Genomic DNA, 22,698 nt, shown 5'->3' with positions numbered 1-22,698 from the left:
TTCAGCCTTCTCCTCCAGCTGCTTTTTTAATCTTTTGCTTTGCTCTTGTCAAAATGCCTGAAACTCAAAACAAAAAGCTTGGGGACAAAATTAAGGGTTTTCTCTTGTTTCAACATCACGGAAACGTTTCCAGTCAAAGTTTTCCATTTCAGTAATGTCGGAACGTTTAGACTTTTTTGAGCTCAACATTTTTTTCTTTGACTTTTCAATTCACCGTGTCATTTTTGGTTTGACCAGAAGCAATATTGATATATATTCTTTTTTGAAATTGGCAGTGAACCGAAAGACCCGTGATTTGCCCAGCTCTATCAATGATATGGAAAGTGAGTGAGCAAAACTGACAGCAATGTGCTGCTAAGTAAGACTTCAATTTGTGTATAGATCCTGATGCATCTGATTAAGAACAGATTTCGCCTTGCTGCCCAGAATCTGCTCCAAGGAGCCATTCCTAGTGGCTTGTAATGGGTATGCCAGCTCCCCAGGAAGAGTCTGGCAAATGGAGGTGTGATGACTGGATTCCCTTCAAAAGTTTCGCCTCTTCCACAGAACAACCCAATGCTCCATGAATGTGGCTTTGCCAGTCCAAAACCTCACCTCTGAAGCCTTTTTATGCAGACATTTGTTTGATTTCATTTGTGATGTACCATACGCATCAGTTCTTTTGTTGTGATCATCACTAACTGCTGGATTTCTCTGCTAGTGGATATTGATTCACTCTGCTTAGTGACATTCTGAAAATGGAACAATAAAATCTCCATTAATATCCACAGTAGTGAAGTCATTCATTTAGAAGGGATATAAAATCACATGATTCTGAAAATGTGCCACCGATCATGTCTAAGGGTTTCATTTTTCTTTAACATTTCCTTTTTGACCTTTTTCCTTTTCCCACTTTGAACTTTTGGGCAACTTTGAAGAAGTTAGAGAGGGAGAAGGAAAAAGAACAAGTCTGTTACTTTGCCACTTTTGCAATTTTTCAAACTTTGAGAAAGTTTTTAGAAAGTCACTGAGTGGCCAAATGGACAAGGAATTTGTGTGTGTGCGCGCTCGCGGGGGGGGGGGAAATTACACTATTTAGTTTGTTTTTAAACCACTGGGTGCAATCACCAAAAGTTTGAAAAAATGCAAAGTTCTTTATGATTAATGGAAACAGCATTCAAATGCCAAACTTTTTCACATAGGCCGTGTTTGTTGTAGCCATGTGTGTTCCAGGATATAGAGCAGCAAGGTGGGTGAGGTGATATCTTTAACTAATAACTTCTCTTGGTGAGAGAGACAAGCTTTCAAGCTTACCCAGAGTTCTTCTTCCAGTCTGGGAAATGTGCTCAGAGGGTATGTCTACACTGCAATTAAACCCCATGAGGGGAGAGTCGCCTAGAGCTCAGGCTCCAACCGGAGCCCAAATGTCTATATTGCAATTTTACAGGCAGAATCAGCTGACACAAGCCAGCTGCAGGTGGTTTAATTGCAGTGTCACATAGCCAAAGTGTCACAGCTAAATACAAGGTGGAACAGATTGTTCACCATAAGTAGTGAACACCTTTCAAGGGGTCAGGCAAGGTGAAGTGGCCAAGTAATAAAAGGGGGGAGGAGAAAAGCTGAGGTTGGAGAGGGAGTTAAGTGGGTTACAGATTGTTGTAATAGACCACAAATCCAATGTCTCTTGTTGTGTATTTGGTTTTTGTTCCTATGGCAACTGAGTTAGATTATTAGGGGATAGCCCAGCCAGCTTCGGCCGGTTATGTCAGCTCTGTAAATATGTAAAATGTCTGTAAATAAATGGTAGCTTTGTCTGCTCTCTAGCCTGAAGTGATTTCTTCCTAAACTGGCTGCCCCCAAGGATATAACAAGTGGTGAGGAGGATGGGATTCCAGTGCTGCCCCAGCAACAGAAGGAAGTAGAAGTCAAGGTAAAGAACAAATAAACAAACAAAAACCGCTTGTTTGCACTGACTGTGAAAGTGAAACTAAAAATCATGGCTACTCTGACTGGGCCACTGGAACCTTTTGATGAGAATATAGAGCAATGGCCTGTGTGTACTGAGCGTTTGGAGCTTTTTGTTATTGCAAATGACATTACAGAAGAGAAGAAGGTGCCAATATTCTTAAGCGTTGTAGGGGCTAAAACCTACTCCCTGCTACGCAGCTTACTACTTATACCCTGTTAAGCCTGAGACTAAATCTTACAGTGACATTGTGGAAATCCTGGGGTCCCATTTTCCCCAAAACCACTGGTAATTGCTGAAAGATACAGGTTCCACAAAAGAGACCGAAAAGGAGATGAAACAGTTATACAATTTGTAGCAATTTTATAAAAGCTAGCAGAACACTGTGAATTTAAGGAGATGTTAACTGGTGCCCTGCATGACAGGTTAGTGTGTGGCCTCTACAGTGAAGCTATACGGAAGAGCCTACTGACAGAGGCTCAGCTTACATTACAGAAGGCTGTTGATATTGCTGTCTCCATGGAATTGGCTACAAGGGAGGTGCAATACATCCGTGCATCCCCTAGGGTGCAAAAAGTGTCACAAGAACCTACCCACAAAACTGTGCAGACTCAAGAATGTTACCATTGTGGTAAGCCGGGTCACCAGGCATCAGAATGCTGGTGTGAGGACCTGGTGTGTCGACACTGTGGCAAAAAGGGACACATTGAGTGTGCCTGTAAACAAAAGAAAAAGAGGCCTGTGGTCTGGCCGACAAAAAGAGGAACCCTGCATACCCTACAGGAGACCCAGGATGATCAAGGTGACACCTCATCGCAAGAGGAAGTGCCACTGCATGTTTTGTCTTTGGCGGTGGGCTCACATAAATACTGAGTAACCCCATTGTTGGATGGCAAACCTATACGCATGGAACTGGACACCGGTGCAGCCATCTCGCTGGTCTCTGAGACTGTGTATAAGGAAAAGCTACAGCATCTTCCGCTTAAGGCAACAAAAACTTTTCTGAAGACGCATACGGGAGAAGCTGTGCCCATGTTGGTCACTATTGATGTTAAGGTGGAGCTCAATGGACAGGCTGCTAAATTGCCATTGTTTGTGGTGAGAGGTGATTACCCAACCTTAATGGGTAGGTCTTGGCTTGGGAAGATTCAGCTGAACTGGGCAGAAGTGCACCAGATGACTAAAGAAGAAACCAGTCTAACCCCTATACTAAGGAAACATGCTGCTGGTTTTGGAGAGGATCTGGGAAGTATGAAGGGAATCACTGTGACATTGAACATTAAACCTGACAGTCTACCAAAATATCTGAAAGCCCGAACTGTGTCATATGCCATCAGGCCAAAAGTTGAAGCAGACCTGGAGTGCCTGGTCACCAATGGAGTCCTAATACCAGTTACCCATAGCCCATGGGCCACTCCTATCGTTCCAATAGTGAAGAAAGATGGCTCTCTCCAGATTTGCGGTGATTTTAAAGTCACTGTCAATCCAGTGTTGTGTGCAGAGCAATATCCGCTTCCCCGCATCGATGACTTTTTCGCAGGCCTGGCTAGTGGACAAAAGTTCAGTAAGATTGATCTGAGTCAAGCATATTTACAGAGGCACGTTGATGAAAAGTCTCAAGAGCTCTTGACTATTGTGACTCATAAGGGGCTTTATCGATGCTGTCGCCTACCCTTCGGAATAACGTCTGCTCCCGCCCTGTTCCAGAGGGCTATGGACCAGATCTTGTGTGGCTTGTCAGGAGTTCAGTGCTATCTGGATGATATCCTGGTCACTGGAAGGAATGAAGAGGATCACTTAAAGAATTTAGAGGCTACCCTACAAAGACTGGAAAAGTATGGCTTACGAGTTCGCAAGGATAAGTGTGAATTCTTCTAGCCCTCTGTTGAATATTTGGGACACATTATTGATGCTACGGGTCTTCTTAAGGCCCCTGCAAAAGTTAAGGCTATTGTGGAGGCTCCCCCACCTCGAAATGTAAGCCAGCTGCACTCATTTCTAGGACTACTGAACTATTATGGAAAGTTCATCTCACAGTTAGCCACAGTGCTAAAACCACTTCACAAGCTCCTTGGGCAGAACAAGGCCTGGAAGTGGACTGAAGCCTGTGATGTTGCATTTAACAAAGCTAAGGATGCATTGCTAAATTCTGAAGTTCTAACGCACTTTGATCCATCCTTACCCCTACAATTGGCCTGCGATGCCTCTCCTTATGGAGTAGGAGCAGTCGTGTCACACATTATGCCTTCGGGAGAAGAGAGACCTATTGCTTTTGCTTCACTCACTCTAAGCAAAGCAGAAACTAACTACGCCCAAATCGAACGTGAGGCATTAGGAATTGTTTTTGGAATTCGGAAGTTTCATCAGTACCTGTTTGGGCGAAAGTTTACTCTTCTCACAGACCATCGACTTCTGACATCAATTTTTGGACCCTACACAGGCATTCCCCCATTAGCTGCTAGTCATATGCAACGTTGGGCATTGTTACTTTCAGCACATACACATGAAATCAAATATCGGAAATCCATTCTGCACGGCAATGTAGATGGCCTTTCAAGGTTGCCTTTGCCTGTCAAACATCAAGATAGTGCCCAGAAGGAAATCTTCTACTTTGAACAGGTAGAGAATACACCCATCACTGCTACTCAGATAAAGCAGGCAACTCACGTTGACCCAATATTGTCCCAAGTTATGGACCTGGTGATGCACGGAAAATCTGGACAAACCTCTCTGGTCTCACCCTACCTTGTTATCTACATGTCTAGGAGGACAGAGTTATCGATCCAATCTGGGTGTTTGTTGTGGAGGAGACGTGTCATTATTCCATCACCACTGAGATCACAGATGTAAGAAGAGCTACATTCTGGTCACTGTGGAATAGTGTGCATGAATTGCACGAAGCTATTTTTGGTGGCCTGGATTGGACAGTGCTATTGAAGAGAAGGCAAAAGCTTGTACGTCATGTCAGGGTGTGAGGAATGCACCCCAGTAGGCACCCCTACACCCATGGGACTGGCCTGAAAACCCATGGCAATGTATTCACGTTGACTTTGCTGGCCCCCTTGAAGGAAGCATGTTCTTGGTGGCAGTAGATGCCTGTTCTAAATGGCCAGAAGTCTCTATAATGCAGTCCACTACTGCAGAGAGTACTATCCAAAAACTACGGGAGCTCTTTAGTTGTTTCGGTCTGCCAGAACAATTTATGAGTGAAAACAGACCGCAGTTCGTCTCTCATGAGTTTCAAAATTTTATGAAGGCAAATGGGATACACCACATCACGTCAGCACCATATCATCCATCCACCAATGAATTAACTGAAGACAAACATTTGTGCAGACAATGAAACACGCTTTGAAATCAGCAAGGGGACAACACTCCATTCAAAAGCATCTGGATACCTTCTTACTTTCCTACAGAAACACACCTCATGCTACAACCAAGGCATGCCCGGCCTTTCTAATGATGGGACGACGGCTACACATTTGCTTTGATCTGCTGAAACCTTCTGAACCCCAACAAATTATGCAACGTCAGCAGCAATATCAAGTCATCAGATGGGCACCCAGAGCAACAGAACGAACCTTTAGCCCGGGACAGCCAGTTTTGGCTCAGAATTATACTTCCGGAGCTAAACGGGTCCCTGCCACGATCATCACTCAAATAGGACCTGTTTCCTACACAGTCTGGACTGCAGAGAATCTTACCTGGCAGCAACATGTAGATCAGCTGTTGCCAGGTCATGCCAGTCCTCAGGACACATTTGCAGTTGAGTGGTCTGACTTCACCTCTTCTGGTGAGACACCGAATCACGAATCACCTGTTCCTGACTGTTCGCCTCCATTACTGCCGGCGGCTGAGATACCCCTTTGCCCAGCAAGAGCTGATACCACCTCCTCACCCATTCGTGCTGCAGACCCTGAGCCCATGGTACTTTTGGGTGCAACAACACCACAAGTTCACCGTAATCCACCTGGAGACAGAAGGCCTCCTCATCGGCTGGATCTTTAGCTAGGGCGAACCCATGGTTGGGCAAAATAATCCCCAGGGTTTAGCCGGGAATGGAGGCAGTCTACTCTCCTTCTCTAGTCTAGTGTGTGTTTTAGTTAGGGGATGTTCTTATTGGGGGGGGAGAAATATGTTGTGTATTTGGTTGTCATGGTTTTTGTTCCTATGCCAACTGAGTTAGATTATTAGGGGACAGCCCAGCCAGCTTTGGATGGTTAGGTCAGCTCCGTGTCTGTAAATGAATGGTAGCTCTGTTAGCTGTCTGCTCTCTGGCCTGAAGTGATTTTTTCCTAAACCGGCTGCCCCCAAGGATATAACATCTCTGTTCAGTCCATGATTTTCAGTGTCTTGTAAAGTTATGAATTTAACCCCCCAGACTCGTCTTTTGAGGTTTAAGCAGGTTGCTTTTGAGGACAAGGCCTGATAGGTCAGATATGGAATGACTGTTTTGTGAAAAGAGTTCACCCATGGGGGATATGGTGTTTTATCACTTTTTTGTCCTGAGAGTTCATTCAAGAACGTAGTGATTGACTGGCTGTCTGGTTTCACCCACAGAGTTATTTGGGGTGGGCATTTAGTGCACTGGATGAGGTACATCGCATGTGATAGGCATTTGTAGGACCCACAGATCTTGAGAGATGTGTGGTGGCAGTGGGGTATTCTCATCACGGAAGTGGAGATATGACTACAGATGTTGCATCTGTTCTAGCAGGGTCTGGTGTTGCTTTGAGTTAGTGTGTCCTGGTCTGTGGGGTGTTTGCTTCTTGTGATGAGGTTGTGGGGGGGTTGTTTGAAGTCCTGAAGCGGGGATTCAGGAATGATTTCTTATAGGATGGGGTACCAGTTAAGTATGGGTTGTAATTGTTTAATGAAACCCCTGGTTGTCACCTACCACATCACACTGGAACCCATACAGGGTATGCAGCAGGAGGGGTCCTCCTCCCCTCCCCATATTAAAGGCAGTTCTCTCAGGGTATTTGGATGGCCTGTTCCATGATGTGATCTACTTCTTTGGAATGTCTTTGTTTGGAGAAGACACTCTTAAGCATGTTAAGGTGTATATTCCAGACTTTCTCTTTGGTGCATATTCTGTGGTATCTAAGTGCCTGGCTGTAGATAGCAGATTTTTTGTTGTGTCTGGGATGGTTGCTGGATCTGACAGTAGGTGTGGTGATCCACTGGTTTCTTTTATATGCTTGTCTGTAGGGTTCCATTTTTGATGCTGATTGTGCTGTCCAGGAAGATGATGCTGGTGTGAGAGTATTCTAGAGAGTTTCATGGATGGGTGGTGGTGGTTGAAGTTGTCATGAAAATCTATGGAAGAGTTTAGATTGGCTGGTCATAGGATGAAAGTATCAAAGTGTCTCAGGTACATGCATCATGAAACCAGTGATATACCTGAGATACATAGACAATGCACAGTGGTGCACCAGGGTGATTAGTGGCTCCCACCTAATGTTTGGAGAAGTTTGTCTCAAGGTGTGCTACCTGTGAGTGAAACTACAAGGCCTAGAGAACATAATTTCCAGCATATATACATAATTTCTCACATTTTCTGTGCATACATCTCTCAATGATTCTGATGACAAGTGCGACACTAGAGACCGTGCATGACCCCGTTTGGTGAACACTTGGGATCACTGTATCCTCTGCCAGTTGTCATCAAGATGTCCTAGTGTCACACTAAACACTTCTAAAAATCTGCCCCTTGATCCACAAAGGGACTTAAGCATGGCAATATCCAGCCTCTAGGCACCTTGCCACGCAGTGATCCCACAGCTCAAGTTAGGTGCTTAGGCTGCATGGGGAGAACTGGGCTCCCAACTCCCATTGATTTCAGTGGCAGGTAGGAGCAAAGTCCCTTTGAGCATCTGGACCTAAAAAAGGGATCCACAAAAGTCAGCTTGCTGAGCAGGGAGCCCACAGGGAATGCTGAGGAGCAGGACATGACCTAAGCCCTGCTCCTATGAAGGAACAAGGTGCCTAAATCTCAGCCTGAGGGAGGAGAGCATGTGTGTATGAGGTTCTCACCTGTCACACACACACCCCCCCACACACATACACACAGCAGAGGCAATCGCCTTGGAAGTGGGAAAGTAGGGTTCTTTTTCCCTTATGCCTGTCGTGAAGCAGCATTTGAATAGGGGTCTGACCACTGGGCTGTAGAGTCATTCCTCCTCTCCCTTTGGCTCAATGCATGTGGAGTTATTTATACACAGTGGGACGACTTCAGCAGGCAAGACTGTGAGCATCCCCTGCTCCCATTATCCAAACATCCCATAGCCCTGTGGCTGGAGAATCCACCTGCCAAGTGTGAAACACAGGTTCTACTCCCTTCTCTGCAGAAGGAAGAGTTCAACCTGCATCTCCCACACCCTGGCTGAGAGCCCTAGCCATGGAGCTCAAGGCTGAAAGGAAGGCTGCCATTCCCTGCTTGCCATGTTGCACAGGGTTAAGTGTGCTTCAAGCATGTCTATTGCATCAGGCCCACAGATGGAAAAAGGTGGGGATCCCTCTGAAACTTGCATATGAGAGAGGAGCCTCTGCACCTAGACAGAGATGCCAGGGCATGTACTAACTGCCATGGACTTAGGCAGGCAGGGAACCTTAATGGTGGAAATTCACATGTGGAGGAGATTTGCAAGCTGGACATGGAGGCTCACGGGGAGGTTAGGTGGCAGCTGAGCAGGGCTTTGGAAGTCCTCAGTGCCATTGTAATGCTGGACTTTGGCATTTGTTACTTGAGGTGCTTAAGTGCTCTAGTGGATCTAGCCCCTAAATCTCATAGTCAGAAGGAACTGATACACTTAGGAACAAATCTTGTAAACTATCAGTAAGACATAGGCTCCTATGTAACTTAAGAAAAAGGGTTTTAGGCTCCATACTGTATAATGGCCACAAGGGGCAGGGATGAGGCAGCTATACTGTAAAATGGGCACTAGGGGGCAGCCAAGATTTTCTGGCGAATGTTTTGTGTGTCTATTCTTATGATCTCTAGATGGCAGCTGATTCTGGGGAATGACAAATGGACAGTACTAAATACTAAAACCATGATTTTAGTTAAACAATATTTGTAAGTGATTAAGAACTGATAAACTTGGAATTAAAACTTGAATTAAAAATGTAAGCCACGCTCTGTGAAGCTTCAGGTCTTTCTCTATAATATATATTCTAGTCCTGTATTCAGCCAATATCCTTCAAAGAGTTAAGCAATACGATTACATCCATATCTGCTATATTTTTTGTCAGATTAATTTAAAAAGAAAAAGAAAAAGAAAAAGAAAAAGAAGAAGAAACCTCTTATTTAAAAACGCAATTATGTGAGCCACAAATATTCAGCACTGGGAATTATGAAGAACAAAGCTTGGGGGACACAATTATTCATACTAGTGATAAATTAGACAGAGCTCTTATTAAGTGATCAGGGAGCAATTTTAGTGCTCTTCCGTAAAGGCTGCAAGAAGCATTCTCTCCAGGACAAGAAGTGACAGTATGTCGAACTTCATGCTGCAAAACTTTTTAGACTCAAGTTGTAGAATATATTGTAATACACAGAAATGAAATTATGATTGTCATTGTACCCATTGAGGACTATGAACTGGCTAGTGTGAATGTATAACACGGTCCTCTACAGGATGCAGTCAGTACTGTTCTGTTGGTTATCAAACACTCCAACAGACCAAATAGAGATCTATATTTCTTGTATGAGATTATCTAATTTGTGTAACTGCTGTGGCACTGAAGATGCATATGACTCAAACTTTTCAGGGTTTGGGGAAAAAAAGTAGGTCTCTGACCTCCATGCTTCCATGGTCTGGGCTTTTCCAAGAAGCCTAAGGAAGTTAAGTTAGTTACTAAAACACTTTTGAAAATGAGATTTAGGCTCCTAAATCATATAAACACTTAAAAAAATGTTCCCTGAACTAATTATCTGATATTGGATGGGGTCTGGGTACTACTGTGTTTTGCTATTGAGGGCAACATGGGGTTTGTTTAGAGAAAGTGCAAGATCAGCTAACTATGCTGAGATTTTTCAAAGCTGCCTAGGGGAACTGGATGGTAACTCAGTGTCTAAATCATTTAGGCAGCTTTGAAAATCTCAGCTGTAAACCTTATTTCTAGAATTGATGTTATTTCTTGACCATCAGCATAACATTTACCCACTAAAGAGAGAGATTGATTTTAGGATTAGAAGTTTCTTCCCTCTCCAGGACTTCCGCTTTGAGATTAAAAGTTTGACTCTACTGACGTTGTCTGCAAATAAACCTAAATCTAACTTTCCCTTGCTTATTACGTTCCCCACAGCAGATGTGTCTCTGGAGACTTCACCTTACCACAGAAGAATATATAATGAATCAGAAAAGAGGTTCGCCATTTGGCAGAGGGTATGAAGCACAGGGCACAGTACCAGATATAACAGAGCCATGGTAGCCCATCTCAGCTATGACATTCTATTTACTGAGAACATGGAAGTACATGAATGCAGTGGGGAGAGAAGATAGACTGAATAACCTGGTTCACAGTGTCTGAAATCCTGAGTGAGGAGGTGATAGACTCCAGCTGCTAATAGAGGTAAATCAATCTTTTCCTCCCTGCTTCTTGAAGTTCAAGGTTTTTGAAGCTATGTAAGTTTGCTAGGTAACTAATTCCATTAGAACCTAAGAGGAATTTGGCAATGATCTCTCTTAAACTCCCAACCCAACAGAATTTGGAAGAAGGAAAGACCACTCAGGTCACTGCTATTGTAGCTCCTTGTATGGCCCCCATCATCATGGTATCTGGGCACCTCACTGAACTGAATGTATCTATCCTCCCACTGTCCCATGAAATGCTATTGCCCCTGCTTTACAGATAGGGACCTAACACCCAGAGGGACAGATTTATAGAAGCAGAGATTAAGAGAGGTAAAGAGAGCAGACACCCATAGTGGAATTTATAATTTATGGGTGTTATGTACTGCACCTACTCAGGCCCCAGTGTGCATTTTTAGGTATCTACTGGCCTTTAGAATTCTGGCCTAAAAGTCACACAAGGATTTTTGTGACAAAGGAGAGGATTGAACCACATCTCCAAAGCGAGCTCATGAAACACTGGAGCATCCTTCACTCCACTCAAAGTTTCCCTCTGCTACACACAAGATTTTACTTTTCATTCTGGCACAGACCTCACTGGGGCATGGAGAGGGTTAGTGAGATTTGGGTAGAGCAGAGCTGATATTTGCTGCTGAGCTCAGCGCTGAGGGTGTAGATATGGTTTATGAGTAGGCTTGGCAGAATTCAATTTTTTTGCAATGTGGACTACTAACATTGACTTTTATGTTTTTTCTTCAATTTTTAACTATTTTAATTTTTACTGCTGCAGGAAATTCAGCGAGGGGCAGGGTTGGGATCAGGGTTAAGGCAGTGCTGACAGCAGGTGTGCGGGGGTATCCCAGCAGTGACAGCGGAGAAACTGGTGGCTCCCTGCTCCACCGAGTGGTCCAAGACACCAGGATGCAAGGGGCAGGGAAGGCAGCTCCTCTGGCCCAGTGGAGCAGAGTTCCGTGGCCAGGGCAGTGCGGAGGCGGAGACCCATGAGCCCTGGGAAGTGGGAGAGGCCACCCTGCTGTTGAATGGCTCCATCCAAGGGCAGAAGCCATCCAGCAGTGGGGTGCTTTCTCCCACAGCCAGGAACTCATCCTCCGCCTCACAGCCCAGACTGGGGATCTCAGCTCTGGCCTGTCAGGACCACAGCCTGCTCCACACCTTGCACCTTCAGGGATGGATGTCACCAGCCCCACGGCAGTGCAGGTGGCCCTGTGCAGCTCTGCTCACTCCCATGACAACTGGGTGCAGAGGGCTCCCTGCCTGGCTGTGAGGCCAGTGACTCCCAGCCCCACGGGCTCAGGGGAAGGCTGTGCTAATGCCGAAGGTGACTCATTTTTTTCTGTTGGTTTCAGTGTCTCAGCTGATTGCAACGTTTACCGACATCTAGTGATTGAAACTGAATCCTTCAGGAACCAAAAACTGGGAGCAGTGATGAAGGCGAGTCACTGAGATTAAGCGGCTCCGGAGAAGTTCCCAACCCCTGTGTGTACTGGTTCAGGCTGGCTTTTCCAGAGACTAGTGGCATGTCTACATTACACGCAGCGCAGAGGCACAGCTGCAGCTATGCCACAGTCGTGTAGACACTTACTACAGCAATGAAAGGAGGTTTTCCATCATAACTGTCAGCAATGCCTGTTTGTAGCCCTTGGACAGAAAGCAATGCACAGGCACTAGGCATTAGGCACTGGGCTTGCTGGTGATCTCCCAATGCAAGGCAGGGAGCTGTGCAGTCTTAAAACCCCCTGCCCCTGCCTGGGACAAGGGGCCCTGCCCAGAGACAGCTGATGACTGGAGACAGGAGACCTGACTGGAACACCCAAAATGGATCATGGAGGGGGCAAACAGGTGCCGTTACCCTGAAATGGTGACAATAATTACATTAATTCTGTATGTTGGTCATTGTTTTCATAATACTCATTTTATTTGACTATTAAGAGAAAAATTGCTTGGTCTAGAAGGCAAGGGAAAAATGAACAACACAGAGGATTGAGCAGTTATAAAAATAAATCTTATCACACATGTTCCGTTATCATTGATAGAATTGAACAGTGGCTGAAGGGGTTGCACTGATGTGATACGTTTGGGTGTTATGAGGTATGGGACACTTCGTGTCACTAGCATCCTGTTTGAAATTATCTGATTGCCTTAGCTAGTGGCAATATCATGTGGCTTGCTAAGTGACTCAATTTCCAAAACCAAAGGGATTCTAGAATAAAGAGCGATGCCTTGAGTTGGGGGAGCTGTGGTGTTTGATAAAACAAATTAATCAGAGAGCGGGATCCATTCATTTAGGGGAGCCAGCACATTGCGTTGTAGGTCCTGTGCTAGTTAATAATCACCTGTTCACCTTCACCTAGAAAGTGAAGTTAATCACATTGGGAGACAACATTAATAGGGTGCAGAAGCAAACTCACAGCGGGGCAGAGGAATGATTCAATGGAAGACAGAAATGAAATGAGATTCAAATTGCAAGTGTTTCTGAAGGAAAGTAAACTGAGACAGCGAGGTGTTTGTGATACTGGAAAAGGAAAGTGAAGTGTAAATTCAGCATAAGTTTGTGATGCAACAGCTCAGTGATGTGTGTGTCTCTGGAGAGGTCTAAGATGAATGTCAAAAAATGGAAAAAGAATAAAAACAATAGGAAAGTGCTGGACCTTGTCTCAGGGAGATTAACATAACTTGCTTTGACACAGTGCTGATCATTGTCCCCCTCTAGTGGCTAAGTCATAGAATCATAGAATATGAGTCCACTAGAGCCTGATAGCCTTTAGCTGAGCCAATAACATGTTTCCAATGAAAGAGTCACAGTCCACCCTGGTGATCTATGGTGACCACTTGTCAAAGATACAAAATGACGTTGCCAATTTTGGCATAAAACTAGACATCAGTGTGATTTTTCTGCCTATATTGGCCTTTTAACTGACAGAAGGAGGGGTGATCATGGAATGTCAAAGATCTAAGCAGGAAATTTGCCTCCAGAGTCTTGGTTCTTCACTGACCCTACAGGATGAGGGACCTTATGGAATATTTATGGAACTAAATAGATACTACTACTTGATTAAAATATATCATCTTCAGAGTCTATTGTAAATTTTGTTTTCTTCCTCTAGTTTCACCTCATGGCAAACCCAGAGCAGGGAAATCAAACAGTTCTCACAGAATTCATCCTGCTAGGATTTGGGAATCTCCCAGAGCTACAAATTCTTCTCTTCTTCCTGTTTCTCATCATCTACATTGTGACCGTGGCTGGGAACGTCCTCATCATTGTGCTAGTTGTGGCTGATCAGCAACTTCACACTCCCATGTACTTCTTCCTGGGGAACTTGTCCTGCTTGGAGACCTGCTACACCTCCACCATCCTGCCCAGGATGATGGCCAGTTTCCTGCCTGGGGACAGAACTATTTCCATTAGCGGCTGTCTCACACAATATTATTTCTTTGTTTTCCTGGCAGTTGCAGAGTGCTATCTCCTGGCAGTGATGTCCTATGATCGGTATTTAGCGATATGCAAACCACTGCACTATGCTGTCCTTATGAATGGCAGGTCCTGCCTCCAGCTAGCAGTTGGCACTTGGATAAGTAGTTCTTTGGCTGCTGACATAACAATATTTTTAATGCAACAATTGACTTTCTGCGGCCCCAATGAAATTGACCATTTCTTCTGTGACTTCATCCCAGTAATAAAACTCTCCTGCAGTGATACACGTATGATTGAGCTTGTCACTACCATGCTAGCTCCTATATGCATTCTCCTGCCATTTTTATTAACGCTGGCAACATACGTCTGTATCATCATCACCATCCTGCAAATGCCTTCCACCACCGGGTGGCAAAAAGCTTTTTCCACCTGCTCCTCTCACCTCATCATGGTGTCAATTTTCTATGGGACCATAATGATTGTCTACATGCTACCAAAAACTGATACATTGAGAGACCTGAACAAAGTGTTCTCCCTCTTATACACAGTCGTGACTCCCATGGTCAACCCCCTCATATACAGCCTGAGGAACAGAGAGGTCAAAGAGGCCCTGGGAAAAGTTGTCACTAAACTCTCTGCTGTCAAAAGGATTCAGACCGTCCTGCCATAGTTTGTTCAGTGCCCTTGAAACGGGAATGAGCTGGTTTGCTATAATGTGTCTGAGTCACCTCTCTCACTGGCCAGCTAGCTTTTTAGGTGAGCTCAGTAGCCGCTATAGCTTGCACGCAATATTGGGACTCATATTTCTGCTGTTTTGGCTTAGGGATGCAGATTTTTGTGGTTTGATTAGTCTAATATTTATCACTGCTATTGTGGGTTACTTTAAAACACCTTGTCAAGGAGGCACCAAGGTAGAGAGATGCTATCCTTTGTGTGTCTCCATTACAATGCAGTCTGTAATTACATGAGCACACGTTATATTTTATACCAGGCCCCTTTGTTGTGGAGTGCACCACATACTTTTCATCTAGATACTTCAATGTGCAACATTAATGTAAGATGTGAATCAGGTCTCTGGGCCCAATAACTCTGTAAGAATGAAAGCCCTGAAGTGGGACAGTGAAGAAGAAAGGTCAGTACTGTGATAGTGGCACAGTCACACCTGACTTCTATTCCCTGTTTTGTTACTAGTTGACTTCACCTCTCTGGACCTCAGTTTCCTCATCTGTACAATGGAGTTTCTTGAGACCCCTGTGTGAATGGCTGCTTTGATCTCTTATTGCCCAGGTTACTCTTGTTTTGCAGATTTCCAAATGCCAGCGATCTGAAGTCTGATCTGTCAATTACAGAAAGCACATGGTGTCCACTCCTACAGGGTGCTGGGCATTTCCTGTGAAATGCTGAGCCCCTACAGCTCTCAGTGAAGCCAGTAGGAATTATGGGCACTCAATGTCCTGTAATGTCAAGCCCGAGATGAGCATGATTGTGGGTGAACCCAGCCTGATCTGGAACAGCACCTGGCAGATACATCTTATTACCCCAGACAGGGCCGGCTCTAGCCATTTCGGCACCCCAAGCACGGCAGCACGCCACAGGGGGTGCTCTGCCGCCCATTGGTCCTGCGGCTCCAGTGGACCTTCCGCAGGCGTCCCTGCGGAGGGTCCGGTGGTCCCGCGGCTCTGGTGGACCTCCCGCAGGCTTGCCTGTGGATGCTCCACCGGAGCCGCAGGACCAGCAGACCCTCTGCAGGCATGCCTGTGGGAGGTCCATTGGAGCCATCTGCCACCCTCCCAGCAACCGGCAGAGCGTCCCCAACGGGATGCCGCCCCAAGCACGTGCTTGGCGCGCTGGGGCCTGGAGCCGACCCTGACCCCAGAATTCCATCAGATTATCTATTCATTCAATTCACTGATGCCCTGTTACTGTTGTTGTGACAGCAGAATATGCAGTGTGCCAGCTCTTCTGTACTGAGGATTCAATTTTTATCAGTAAAATTGTCGATTTTCCCCATACACACACTGAAGAAAAATATTTCCATCAATAATAATCGAAATGTGCAGACAGGCAAAGTAAGAAAAATACTGCTTGAAAACTTATTGGAATTTGATAAAAGGATATTTACTTTGTATATTTTGACATGTGAGTTGACAGTTTGCATTTTAATGGTTTATAAAACGTTGACGTTTTAAATCTCAATGTTTGCTGTCAAACAATTGTCTGACCTCCCATAATTTTGCATGACTGTGAAAATTAGAAATTCAAAATAGTGCTTAAAACTGAACATCAATATTATCCATCAAATTATATTTTTTTTAAATGAATTTTGCCAAGTCTAGCTATAGTTACGGTTAAGCTTCACTTTCTCTTTAAAGATGGATCATTCTAAGTGCTTACAAATTTTCCCTGCCTTGTGGGGCAGTTAGGTAACACTAGTGTTCCAAATCTGAACTAAAGGTTCCAGTGATACTTTTATAGACTTAAGGTCAGAAGGGACCATTATAATCATCTAGTCTGACCTCTTGCACAACACTGGCCACAGAATCTCACCCTTCCACTCCTGTAACAATCCCCCAACCTATGTCTGAGTTATTGAAGTCCTCAAATTGTGGCATAAAGACCTCAAGGTGCAGAGAATCCTCCAGCAAGTGACCTATGCCCCATGCTGCAGAGGAAGGCAAAAAAACCTCCGGGGCCTCTACCAATCTGCCCTGGAGGAAAATTCCTTCCTGACCTCAAATATGGGGATCAGTTAAACCCTGAGCATGTGGGTAAGACTCACCAGCCAGCACCCAGGAAAGAATTCTCTGTAGTAACTAAGATCCCATCCCATTTAACATCCCATCACAGGCCATTGGGCATATTTACCTGCTAATAATCAAAGATCAATTAATTGCCAAAATTAGGCTATCCCATCATACCATCCCCTCCATAATCTTATCAAGCTTAGTCTTGAAGCTAGATATGTCTTTTGCCCCCACTACTCTCCTTGTAAGGCTGTTCCAGAACTTCACTTTTCTAAAGGTTAGAAACTTTCATCTAATTTCAAGTCTAAACTTCCTAGTGTCCAATTTATATCCATTTGTTCTTGTGTCCACATTGGTACTAAGCTTAAATAATTCCTCTCCCTCTCTGCTATTTATCCCTCTGATATATTTATAAAGAGCAATCATATCTCCCCTCAGCCTTCTTTTGGTTAGCGTAAACAAGCCAAGCTCTTTGAGTCTCCTTTCATAAGACAGGTTTTCCATTCCTCGGATCATCCTAGTAGCCCTTCTCTGTACCTGTTCCAGTTTGAATTCATCCTTCTTAAACATGGGAGACCAGAACTGCACGCAGTATTCCAGATGAGGTCTCACCACTGCCACATATAATGGTACTAACACCTACTTTTCTTGACTGGAAATACCTCACCTGATGCATCCTAAAACCGCATTAGCTTTTTTAACGGCCATGTCACATTGGCGGCTCATAGTCATCCAGTGATCAACCAATACTCCAAGGTCCTTCTCCTCCTCTGTTACTTCCAACTGATGTGTCCCCAATTTATAACCAAAATTCTTGTTCTTAATCCCTAAATGCATGACCTGGCACTTTTCACTATTAAATTTCATCCTATTACTATTACTCCAGTTTACAAGGTCATCCAGATCTTCCTGAAGGTTATCCTGTTCCTTCTCTGTGTTAGCAATACCTCCCAGCTTTGTGTCATCCGCAAACTTTATTAGCACATTCCCACTTTTTGTGCCAAGGTCAGTAATAAAAAGATTAAATAAGATTGGTCCCAAAACCAATCCTTGAGGAACTCCACTAGTAACTTCATTCCAGCCTGACAGTTCACCCTTCAGTATGACCCGTTGTAGCCTCCTCTTTAACCAGTTCCTTATCCACCTTTCAATTTTCATATTGATCCCCATCTTTTCCATTTTCACTAATAATTCCCCATGTGGAACCATATCAAATGCCTTACTAAAATCGAGGTAAATTAGATCCACTGCATTTCCTTTGTCTAAAAAATCTGTTACCTTCTGAAAGGAGGAGATAAGGTTGGTTTGGCACCATCTACCTTTTGTAAAACCATGTTGTATTTTGTCCCAATTACCATTGACCTCAATGTCCTTAACTACTTTCTCCTTCAAAATTTTTTACAAGACCCTTACATACTACAGATGTCAAACTAACAGGCCTATAGTTACTTGGATCACTTTTTTTTCCTTTCTTAAAAATAGGAACTATGTTAGCAATTCTCCAGTCGTACGGTACAACCCCTGAGTTTATCGATTCATTAAAAATTCTTGCTAATGGGCTTGCAATTTCATGTGCCAGTTCCTTTAATATTCTTGCATGAAGATTATCTGGACCCTCCAATTTCATCCCATTAAGCTGTTCGAGTTTAGCTTCTACCTCGGATGTGGTAATATCTACCTCCATATCCTCATTCCCATTTGTCATCCTACCATTATCACTGAGCTCCTCATTAAAGACTGAAGCAAAGTATTTGTTTAGATATTGGACCCTGATTAGATTATCCTTAACCTCCACTCCATCCTCAGTGTTTAGCGACCCCACTTCTTCTTTCTACAGGCCCCCACCTCAAGCAATAACATGTGCAAAATCAAGTTCTTATAAGGATTCTTTTTCCACACAGCTGGGGCTCAAACTATGGCTCGGATCTGTCCCAAACTTTTCTGTCACTCAGGATTTGGTTTGAGGTCAGGACCGCCAAGAGCGGGTTAGGGCCCCGGTGAAAATTTCTTTTCATGCCTCCCCCCCGCCAGCAAGGGCAGACCAGCTAAACAGGGCCAACGAAGACAGGCCCTGGGCCCCTTACAGACTCCTGGGCCCCGGTAATTTGTACCAGCTTCCCCCCTCTTGTCAGCCCTGTTTGAGGTTGCAGGAACAAACCATCCCGATGTGTAGAAAGAAAAGAAAGACCAGATTGGCTTAACAGTGAAATCCTTGCTGATCTTAAACACAAAAAAGAAGCTTACAAGAAGTGGAAGATTGAACAAATGAGCAGGGAGGAGTATAAAAATATTGCTCAGGCATGCAGGAGTGAAATCAGGAAGGCCAAATCACACTTGGAGTTGCAGCTAGCAAGGGATGTTAAGAGTAACAAGAAGGGTTTCTTCAGGTATGTTAGTAACAAGAAGAAGGTCAGGGAAAGTGTAGGCCCCTTACTGAATGAGGGAGGCAACCTAGTGACAGAGGATGTGGAAAAAGCTGAAGTACTCAATGCTTGTTTTGCCTCTGTCTTCACAAACAAGGTCAGCTCCCAGACTGCTGCACTCGGCAGCACAGCATGGGGAGGAAGGGACCAGCCCTCTGTGGAGAAAGTGGTTCAGGACTATCTTGTTTGAAGCAGCCCCCCCGCCCTCCACTGCTCCTGTCTAGCCTGGATAGTAGTGGGGGGAAAGGAGAGATGCCTTTTATTCACAGCTTCATTGCTCAGGGCAATGGCCAGGAGACAGAGAGGGACACACCTCAGACAAAGGGGGGAAGATGGTGGCAGCAGCCCCAGCCCAGCCCCAGTCAGGATCTGGAGGACCCTGCTCCTCTGGGGGTGTTTATGCCCCCCATGTGTGAGCCTGGTCCGCGCACTTTCACTGACATGACGGACAGGACTGGGTGCTGCAAAGAGGTGTCCTTGATCTCTTAAAGTGCCGCTGCACCTATTCTAATGCGACAGCTCTGATCACAGGCCGTTCCAGCTAATCTTCTACCATAAACAGAGGTGGATCAGACTGCTAGGTTAGTAGTTTAAAAACAAAAACAAGAACAAAAAAACCAACAAAAACAATTCTATGGGGTAGTATTTAAATTGGAAATGGAGAGAAAGCTGGCAGGAAGAGAAGTCAATCAAAGACATGTTAGAAAGGGTGAAGATAGCTGATAAGTGGCTGAGCTGCTAACAACATATATAGTCTATCTTGTACTATATGACTGGAGAGTAGCAAATAGAGACAACTGCTTGGGAATTTTCCATCAAAACATTTTTTAACAGAAAATGCAGTTTTGTCAGAATCAAAATTTTCCACAGGAGTTTCAGCCAACCTTTTTCAGTATTTTTCCTGATGGAAAATTGGAATGAAATATTTTGTTCTGGATCAGGATGATTTGAAATGAAAACATCAGTTTGTCAAATCCAGTCAAAATATTCAATTTCAGGGCAGGTGGATGTCAATGTGCATCCAGCTGAGCAGCCATGATACTTTGTGGCAGTTGTAGTTCAGATGCCTCATGCTTTTGTCCTCTTCTGTGTGCTAGGCTCAAGGGCTGAACTACATCTCCCATGATGCACTGAGGACTCCCTTCTGGTTGAACAATTCAAAAAGTCATAGATTCCAAGGCCAGAAGGGACCACTGTAATCATCTAGTCTGACCTCTGGTATAACACAGGCCATAAAACTTCTCCAAAAAAATTCCTATTTGAATTAGAGCAGATCTTTTTAATCTGGGCTGGCTCTAGCCATTTCACTGCCCCAAGCACAGCTGCAAGCCACGGGGGGCGCTTTGCCAGCCTCGCCCGTCCGTGCTCCAGTAGACCTCCCGCAGGCATGCCTGCGGGAGGTCCACCGGAGCCGTCGGGACCAGCGGACCCTCCACAGGCATGCCTGCGGGAGGTCCACCAAAGCCACCTGCCGCCCTCCTGGCAACCAGCAGAGCGCCCCCCGTGGCATGCCGCCCCAAGCATACGCTTGGCGTGCTGGGGCCTGGAGCCAGCCCTGTTTTTAATGAAAACACCAATCTTGATTTAAAAATGTCCATGATGGAGAATCCGCCACGACCCTTGATAACTTGTTCCAATGGTTAATTACCTCTCTCTGTTAAAAAATGTATGACTATATCCAGTCTGAATTTGTTCAGTTTTCAGTTTTCAGCCAATTGGATCTGTTATACCTTTCTCTGCTAGATTGAAGAGTCCCATTACCAAATATTTGATCCCAGAGTAGGTACTCATAGACTGTAAGCAAGTCACACGTTAACCTTCTTTGTTAAACTAAATATATTGAGCTCTTTGAGTCTATCACTGTAAGGCAGGTTTTCTAATCCTTGGTCATTCTTGTGTCTCTTCTCTGAACCCTCTCCAATTTATCAACATCCTTCATGAATTGTGGTCACCAGAACTGGACACAGGATTCCAGCAGCAGACGCATCAGTTCCAAATATAGAGGTAAAATAACCTCTCTGTGCCTAGTCAATATTCTCCTGTTTATGCCTCCATTGCAGTATCAGATGAGATGTAATCCAGCCAGGGAGTCCAGCTCAGAGGAAAATAGGAGTATGAAGCACCCACACTACCACTCCCATGAATCACTGAAGCAACTCAGGGGTGAGAGTTTAATGTCTAACCTACCCAAAATGAAATGTTTTCAATTTGGTTAAAAAAAAACCCAACACCCCAAAATGTATCAATCTGAGAATGTTTGTTTGCCTTATAATGATAGGCTCAAGAAGCTCAATCAATTTATTATAACAAAGGGAGGGTAAAGCGGTGACTTCATTACAGTCTGAGTACCTAAATAAAGAACCAATATTTAATAATGGGCTTTTCAATCTGTCTGAGTAAGCTACAACATGGTCCAGTGGCTAGAAGCTGAAGCTAGACAAATTCAGACTGGAAATAAGGTGTAAATTTGTATCATCCAGGGTGATTACCCATAGGAACAATTTACCAAGGTCATGTGGATTCTCCCTCACTGACAATTTAAGAAAAAATATCCAATCTTGATTTATACAGTTCTGCTGTAGGAATTATTTTGGAGGAAGTTCTCTACAGGAGGTCAGACTAGATGATCACCATGGTCCCTTCTGACCTTGGAATCTATGAAACCTGAGAGTTGGTAGATCTTTATTCAAATCTCTTCTCCCCATGAGGCAGAGGGGGGACTTGAACCAGGGTTACCCACACCTCAACTACATAGTCTAACCACTGGGCTAAAAGTTATGAGGGAAGGTCCTCCTCTTCCCCACACTCCAGCCCATTCTTGCTTTGCATAAGCTCGCCTATAAGGGCCCAATCCAATAAGTGAGATCTGAGCATATTTACCAAATTGAGCCCCTCAGACAAATGAGGGAAAGGATCGGCTTATATCCCCCCAACGCTTGCATCGCTCTGGGGCTCAGGTGTCTGGCTGGCTGGTGCTTTGCTCCAGAGCAATATGCCCAGAGTCAGAAATGGAGGCACCTTGGAAACTTTTACTGCCAAAGTAGGAGCCCAGGGAGTTTAGTCACCAACAGGGTTTGATGGCAACTCAGCAGCAGTTTCGTGAATGCCAGATGGGGCCTGACTCTGGGATCTTCAGGAGCCTAAAGCAATAGTTAGACACCTAAGTGCCTTTGTGAATCTGGACTCTTTGGATTTCTGCCCTCCCTGTTCAAGCACTTTTGAAAATCCTGCAAGGGGCCTCTCTGCAACTTTAGGCTCTGAAATCCCTTTGAAAAAGCTGACCCCTATCTCTGGGTGCGCCTGCTCCCTGTTGCAATATGGGGATCACAGCACTGCCTACATCACAGGGGAGTTGTGAGGCTAAAGAAATTGCGTGAGGTGCTTACTCCTATGAAGGCCATAGAAGTACCTCAGAGATAGAGGGAAATAGTGAGGTTCCTCATGGGTAATTAAGTTCAAAACCAGTGATTTAAAGTCCCATATTCAAAAGTTTTGGAGATTCCTGTCTTCCAAAGCAGACACTTCCATTGAAGCATTAGCTTAATTGGAAACCCAATTTTCTAGTGAAAAAAGTTTT

General features: G+C 44.6%; 1 protein-coding gene across 1 annotated transcript; it reads left to right on the top strand.

Moving 5' to 3' along the window:
* The first annotated feature begins 13,655 nt into the window (after nucleotides 1-13,655).
* LOC127032484 (olfactory receptor 11A1-like) lies at nucleotides 13,656-14,624 on the top strand. Its single transcript, XM_050919801.1, has one exon. It carries the CDS (start codon nucleotides 13,656-13,658, stop codon nucleotides 14,622-14,624), a length of 969 nt encoding a protein of 322 aa, XP_050775758.1.
* The last annotated feature ends 8,074 nt before the right edge of the window (nucleotides 14,625-22,698 follow it).

This window comes from Gopherus flavomarginatus, chromosome 12, assembly GCF_025201925.1.
Source record: "Gopherus flavomarginatus isolate rGopFla2 chromosome 12, rGopFla2.mat.asm, whole genome shotgun sequence".
Taxonomy (NCBI): Eukaryota; Metazoa; Chordata; order Testudines; family Testudinidae; genus Gopherus; species Gopherus flavomarginatus.
The sequence above is the reverse complement of the archived record's forward strand: the minus strand, read 5'-3'. Positions and strand labels throughout refer to the sequence as shown.